Source organism: Juglans microcarpa x Juglans regia, chromosome 3S, assembly GCF_004785595.1.
Source record: "Juglans microcarpa x Juglans regia isolate MS1-56 chromosome 3S, Jm3101_v1.0, whole genome shotgun sequence".
NCBI lineage: Eukaryota > Viridiplantae > Streptophyta > Magnoliopsida > Fagales > Juglandaceae > Juglans > Juglans microcarpa x Juglans regia.
This window is the reverse complement of record NC_054599.1, coordinates 3,815,559-3,823,392: the sequence shown is the minus strand read 5'-3', so window position 1 is coordinate 3,823,392 and position 7,834 is coordinate 3,815,559. Positions and strand designations below refer to the sequence as shown.

The following is a 7,834-nucleotide window of genomic DNA, read 5'->3' as shown; positions in this document are numbered from 1 at the left end:
ACAAAATTTAATGTCCTGATTTAATTATTTAATAATTCTATTTGAATTAAAAAGAGCACAATGATATCAATTTATAAGCTTATTTTAGTAAATTTATAGGCCTAGCGTTTCTCATCTATCAATTATTCAAAAATGGTATGAATAATACTATATACAATCGTAGAATACGTAAACGTCGTGTAATTACTTTGAAAAAGAATAAGATCCACTATTAAAAAGTTATTTTTTTTTTTTTTACGTGAATCCCTTTTTATTCACTTTTTTAAAAATAATTGTATCGCGCTTGTATACTCACGATTGTAACTATATTTTTATGTTTCTTTTTAATAAAGGTTGAGGTTGTAGATTCTAATTACCGTAGTCCTCTTGGGAAAAAAAAGAATTCTGAAGGAGAAATATAATTAATTAAACGTGAACAGAATCTCGAATGTAAATCTCAACAAAAATATGAGGGTCTCTCGCAGGCACGTTAACACAACAACAGCTTTGAATAATAGAAGTTGCAATGGTGTAATTTTAATAACAGCAAACGTTGGAAACTCTACCAAAAGGGTAAACGAGTTGAAAACATCTGTCAGTGATCTCCAGGTAGCGACTTGATAATATCTGAATCACCTGAAGAGAGTAGCAAAAGGGTATAAGAGTTGTAAGGAAGTTGCCCGAAATCAGTCACGAAGACGACTATTATACATTCAAACAATTGAGAACACAAAGCTGAGATACCTGGATCAACAATGCTAAGGCACGACACACGAAAATACTTTCCACAAGCAGTTCCCAGATCAACATTGTCTGAGAGCACACAAAAGCCACAATGGAAAAAAGGCAATTTAAGTATCATGAATCATATATACTAAGTTATGTTATCAAATTGTGCAATGAATTGAAATATAACTGGTAGTGAATTTACTTCCTGCCATGTAAGTCTCTGTTTGGTTAGTGAGACTACCTCCCTACTATTCACTATTTTTTTACTACTATTCATTACTTTTTCACAACTATTCATAGATAATCTGAGATCACCTCAACAACTTCAGCAATTTTTTTTTTTTTTACAAGTACGAACTCTTTATTGATAAGCACAAAGCCACAACCCAAGCAGACAGGGAGACCTTCAGCAACTAAGGAACAAAGGAAAATTCTTGTTAAAAATACTTGAGAGATTAATCAATTCTTCTCTTGTACTAGCCAAGAACTAAAAGCAATCTCAAAGACTCTTGAAAGTAGACCGATTACCCCTTGTGATATTTTTTAAAGCAGGATATGCACATAATTCTTAAGCAAAAATAGAGAGATTGACAAAAAATGGCCCTCCCAATTTTGGGATTCAAGTATATAACTATACCAATCAATAAAAAGAAAGAAATAAAAAAAAAAAATTCTGATTGGCACCGGGTGTCAGGAACAGCATCCCGACTAATCTCGGGGGTGCACAGGCCCTCGGCAAGGAGTTTTCTGCAAGTGCATCTCGGGTAATTCAAGAGAAAAATCCCACAGTCCGATGGCCCCAGAGATTGTTTGCACCCAAGGGGATTTGAACCTTAGATCTAGGGGGAGTATACCCCAAGCCCAAGGCCTTTACCACTTGAGCCAACCCCTAGAGGTTAAAGAAATAAATAAATGATCCAAGATTAGAGAAGAAATTAAAAATTATCAGAGTTCGAGTATACCAGAGACTTACCAAAAAAAAAAGTATTAGAGACTCAAAACAGACCTAACATTCATTGAAAACAAAAGAAAGACAATTCAAAAATAAAGAAACATTTTCTTATATTTGAAAGGAAGAGGCTAACGGAGTAAAGTAGCATATTTGAGATGAAAGATCATTGGGGGCAGTAAAATCAAATCTGAAAAGGTTTGAATTGAAATTACAAAACAAACAGAAGATCGCAAATAACATAATAAAGAGCTCTAAAGCATTTTTTTTTTTTTTATTATTATTATTAGTAATAGCCCTGAAGCAAAATTACCACAGTCACCAGAATTCAATCAAATTTCATCACATTTCAGGCAGGAACACGAATTCCATAAAAAATGAACAGAACATACTGGAATGACTGCAACAGACTGAAATTTAAAGAAAAATAGAATATGGAGGTAAAGTGTACCGGTTACTATGCCAATACTGCAAATTCCGACCAGAATGGAACATAATCTACAACATTATTTCGAAAACCAATTTTAATCAATTGTGAGGACTTTCGCAATGATCATATGAACACCACCCACAAGGCTAACAGGTTGAAAGTCCTTGATGTCAACCACCACCATCCCTGGCTTCTTAAGAATACGGGCAACAAATGCAATAAGGCTTCTTACAAATTTGCCTTCCTATGAAACTCGTGGAAAATACTCTTGATAGCTTCTTTCACCCCATCCCAATATACTTCAAAAAGTTAAAGCTTTCACCACCTTCAAAACCCTGGTTTCCTCAAGGGATCTTTCCAACCAAAAGACCTCCACGTCCCCAAGTGAGACAAAAGAAAGTTGCTCCAACTTATGCCTCTAGCTGAATTGTTCAATGTACTAAACACTGAAGGATCAGTAAATACTACACCACCAACAATTGTTTTTTTTTTTTTTTTTTGATAGTACTACACCACCAACAATTAAGGAGTCTTTAGAATATTTCATTTTATTCAAAGTAATCTCTCGATGAAATAAATCTACATTTATGCCCCTCTAGTAGCCACGAGTCCCTTAATTTTTGCCTCCAACATACTTGCAATAAGGGTAGTCCTTTTCCAACCATCGACAAGCATTGCACCATAAGTGTAGTCCTTTTCTAAATGCTATATAGAAAAACTAATTTAGAACTGTTTTTTCTATATAGCATGGTTCTTTTTAAACTGAGTGCAAACACATTTTAATAAAGGAGACCGACAATCATTATAGAATTTTTTAAAACCCAAAATGAATCACTTCTAAAGCAACACACGGAGATAGCATCTGTCAACTTGCTCTAGTTATACTAGTTTTCTCATAAGTAACTTTCAATTAGAAAACTAATTAGCAGTTCGATAGGAGTGGCAAAGTTGTGTCCATTCTGGAGCAATTGCAAAACCATGTTATTTGCGTAAGCTAAAACACTCAACCTCAGACGAGACCTAGTACAGGACTCTAGGGGAAGGCCGAAAAGGGCATCATCACAAGCACACAGACATCTACGTCCAAAAAAAATGATCACGATTCTGCGACCATTCTAACAGGAAACTTAATAAAGTCCAACACCCAAAAGACACACAAAACGCACAAAGGGAAAAAGTAAAACGAAACGGTCTAACACTTACTTCCATTGTAATGGTGGACGCCAATCTTAGCAAGCATCGCGTAGTATTCAATCTCGGACTTGCGCAGCGGGGGGCAATTGTTGGAGAGGATGATCAGCTTCCCTGTAATTCCACACCCAACAAATTATAATTTTTATTTTTAATGAAAAAAGCAAGGCAATCGACGCCATTAGACGCATCGAGAAACTTTATAAAGAAAGAACCTTTGGAGCTGCGGAGAGAGCGAAGGACGGTTTTGTAACCGAGAGTATATTTGCCGCTCTTCATAACGAGGGCAAGCCTGTTGTTGATGCTCTCATGGGTCTTCTTCTGCATTATTGTACACAGTCTTTAGCTAAAACCCTAAAGCCAAAAATCAAGACAAAACATCATCGTTTCCAGGATAAGTATGGAGTTACCGTCTTCTTCGCCGTCACCATTTTCTGCTGTAGGTGCTCGAATACAAAGGAGCCAAAGTGCGGTCGGCGTCTGCGACGAAGGGCGGGGGCGAATGTTGTGGACAGAGCAGGTGAAGTAGGGCTACAACACTAGGGTTTGTAATAGAATATGGGTCAGCCCATGATGCTATTTCCGTAGGTATGGACTTCTTGTTCCATTTTCGACGGGCCGAGACATAAGCCCAATCACGCTATTGGTCTGTTTTTAAATAAACATGCTAGTCCTCCCGCTAGGCTCTTGTTGATTTTTTTAAAATAAATGTAAAATAAAAAAGTAAATAAAAATAAAAATAAAAAAAACTTGCATAAAATGCATTAGCGGAAGCCCTTAGCAGTGACTGCATAACCACCCTTTCAAATAGTTAATTGGATCTATGTTTTTTTTTTTTAATTATTGCAGTGAGAAATATACCCAACATATCAGCTTACATATAAATTTATAAGTAATATTATACACCACATTCTTATCTTATTTTTATTTTAAGATGTAGCACATTTATCATTAGATGATAAAGAATTATCCAATAGTGATAAATATATCACATTTTACGTAATGTGATACAATACAAATAAGATGATAATATAGTATATAAAATTTTTCAGTATTTATTAGTGCTAATATTAAGATAGCATAGACCTCATTTGGATATTTGATACTATATACCTTCTATACGAATTTGACCATCGAATTCAAACAAAAAATCTGGAAGAGTATCGAGCCCTTGAATTTTATTTAAGACCTTCTAGCAGTTTGTTAGAATATTCTGTAAATATTTTAAGTTGAAATATTTTGTATTTAGATAGAAATTATATTTTCTTTATAATTACACAGGTCTTGTTACACTATAAATAGGTCACTCTTCAGTACTGTCAATACATATTGAATATTTAGATTTTTCTTCTTGTCATATTGAGTTATTTAAAATCTAGCTCAATCTATGTTCATGAGTACTGCTACCTCGTACGTACCTTTGAATATTCTTATTATGTTTTATTTTGTAATTCGTGTAAAGCCAAAAATGTTGTGTTATATATCAAAACATAAAAATACGTATTATAATTATCACAATAGATTTCGTAAAATTAAATTTATAATCAATATAAATTTATACGATACGTTATATTTACTTTATAATAAAAATAAATTTATAATTTAATATACTATATCTACGTACTCAATTTATAAATTTATGATTAAAATATTTTTCGAACATAAAATCGTATATTTCTTTTCTCAGATAAAAAAAAAAGGTAGATGAATGCGTGCATGCAGAACCGTACCTTATCATAATCTTTCTCCTTTTTATTTTATTACACTAATTATTGGCGTGACGATGAATGTTAAATCCCTGTAGACTTGCAGGATAAGCTCATGTTGTCAAAACTGCCGGTGATTTTTATGTTTGATTGAAACGGCCTCTTAAATATTTTGTCACAATCACTTCAACATTGTAAACCTAATTCCAATAATTAATTATATTATATTTAATATGTTAGGTGGTGATATGTATATGCACCATTGGTTTTCATATTTGGACAATAAATTTGCCTTGACTTTTTCTAAAGTTAGGATCACTATAGAAAACGTATCACTATAGAAAACGTCTAAAGGCTATGTTTGGATGTCAAGTAATGTGGTTCACTATTTTTTTAATTTCTCATATAAAAATGAAACTCATTTCAAGTTATTTCGTATATATACATTTAGGTTATGTTTGGTTTCACTACTATTTACAAACAGTTTACTATTATTCACAAATTATTCATTATTATTCATAGGTTATCTGAGATCAGCTCAGAAACCAAACGTAACCCTAAAGTGAAAAACTAGTAAATGAGATCCATAAAATACTATCATTCACAGATTAACGCATAGTATCGATCTAAGATCACATCAGTATCCTAACGCAACCTAGATGATGATGTTTAGAATTATTTGCTCGAAATTTAAGTCGATTTCAAAACATTAATATCACACATAGGCCCTATATTAAATAATTAATGATTCTTTGGTATATGTCGCTAATGCAAATGTTATTTAATAACAAATGTTGTGGAATCTAGCTATACGCGCTTTATCTGTTCAAAATTAATCATCCATATATATATGGAATCGGAAATCCTTTTCGAATCAGATTGAAAACTCTGAAAAATCTCAATCCACCGATGGATCTGATCACATGCATGCATGCAGCTTGTTGCATTATAAAACAGAATTGATATAGATATAAAGTAAAGATGCGCGCAACGTCATTGCTAGCTCCGTATAATGCATTGCTCCTAAGTCTTTTTCCTGTGTTGCGAGTAGCTTCCTGTGTTTCCCACTTTCTTTGTTCTTTGGTGGACAATAATTTGAGTACCCAACACTTATATATATATATAAAACGTTGTCCTTTTTTTTGCCGTGGGCGGGGGCCTCCTTCCCTCAACATATTGCCACCCCTCTACATGCCTATAAAAAGCATATATGCTTTACAAAATATCTAATGAGGAAAACAGCATTCGAGCTGACATGACAGCTTGTTTTTGAGTTAGAGCCATTGATTAATATCTATCATTTCAGTTTTTGATCCTCAATCAGTTCATCAAAAGAAAGATCGAAAAAAGAAATTTAAACAAAATTTTGATTCTTAATTAGTCTGAAAGATCATTAATAAACAGCTTGTTTTGATTTTTCCATTCGGCCATCTAAGTTAGCGGCCAATGACATAAATATAATAAAGATATCTCCTGATCATAAGGTTGGATCCAATGCATACAGCTGCATGCATGGGGTCCCTGAGCAAGTTGAGAAACTTGATATGGCGATGTCAGTGGTAGATTGCAAACTAGTCATGATGATGGGGATAGATCGATACATGACACATCATGTCTACCTTAAAGGCACCGCATGCATATCGCCAAATTAAAGATAGTACTGTTGATGGGGGCCTTCGACGTTGCATATAATAATGTGTGTGTGTTTTTTTTTTTGTGCAGCATTGTCTATATATTATGGATGTGTTTTACCGTCACCATCTCACGATCACCTATAACTAAAGAGTAGAGAGTTTGGAGGTTCGAGGAAATGCCTTCGATGCCTATGTCAGTGACTGAAGATAATAATAATAATATTAATACCAATGAATCCGATCCCTTTTACGTATCTGAATTCTCTTCTTATATAGTGCCTTTGAACCATTCTGTTGCTTAAGTGATAATAGATATATATATATTATTCAAATTCAAATTTGGAGATGGGGGTTCTTGCTCTAATGGATTATTACAATAACTGTCATTCCTTTATTGCTGCCGGGTGGTTAGTTGGCAATGGGAAGTGAGTTGGGCCCTTCTCGACTTTAATGGGCCCCTTTCGGTATTGGAACTCAAATGATCATGAGTACGTGAAGGCCCAAACCCATACTGTATGGGCGAGAGGAATGTCCTCTTCAGTCTGGCTTGCTCAAATCAAACTAGCTGATTTTGTAATTAACCCTTAAAAGATTTATGCGATTGTAACAGTATAGATACCTTTACCAACCATGATCATTATCATGTTCTATTAGGTCTATATGATCAATGAATACCTTTTCTTTCATTTCACTTAAATCATATTATATATGTTGATCTTGTTATCAACTATTATATGAGTTTTTATTTTTTGAATTTATAAATATGAGGATTGATAGATATAGTACGTACGTGCATGCATGTCACCTCAATACAGCAGGATGTGAATGAATTAATTATGATAATGTATAATATTTTTCTAAAAGATATGTGATGGTAACAATTGGGTACACCAGCATCAAGTAATGCCTAAATGATATTGGACATTTCAATGAAACACCTTAAACACCACGGAATTAATTAAGGGATTGACGTAGATATTGATGTTGCATTGACCTAGTGCAAGTGATTATTGTGATTACCAAGATATGCATGAGAGTATTATATATATAGCTTTACATCTAAATCAGGTAGTTTGAACGTAGTAATCACATTGACTATACCTCCTGTTCATGAAGATCCAATGGTATTTTTTTTCTATAGCACATCAAATCAGTCTTTTGAGGGGGTGGGAGCTTTCGCTCCTCCCCCCTCACTTCCCTCTGTCCATATTTTCAA

At 33.9% G+C, this 7,834-nt stretch overlaps 1 protein-coding gene across 1 annotated transcript; it reads right to left on the bottom strand.

The window, feature by feature from the left end:
* Positions 1 to 385: 385 nt before the first annotated feature.
* On the bottom strand, positions 386 to 3,847 carry LOC121258480 (60S ribosomal protein L30-like). The gene is made up of 5 exons (XM_041160004.1): positions 3,689 to 3,847; positions 3,494 to 3,599; positions 3,291 to 3,392; positions 724 to 792; positions 386 to 615 (listed from the first exon to the last, which is right to left on the bottom strand). The coding sequence occupies exons 1-5, from the start codon at positions 3,707 to 3,709 to the stop codon at positions 575 to 577; spliced, it is 339 nt and encodes a 112-aa protein (XP_041015938.1). The 5' UTR covers positions 3,710 to 3,847; the 3' UTR covers positions 386 to 574.
* Between the last annotated feature and the right edge of the window lie 3,987 nt (positions 3,848 to 7,834).

Coding starts and splice junctions, on each gene's coding strand:
- LOC121258480 (XM_041160004.1), bottom strand. CDS start 3,709: ATGGTGACGGCGAAGAAGACG. Junction 793..3,290: donor CGTCCACCATTACAATGGAA/GTAAGTGTTAGA, acceptor GTGTGCTCTCAG/ACAATGTTGATCTGGGAACT. Junction 616..723: donor CCTTAGCATTGTTGATCCAG/GTATCTCAGCTT, acceptor TACTCTCTTCAG/GTGATTCAGATATTATCAAG.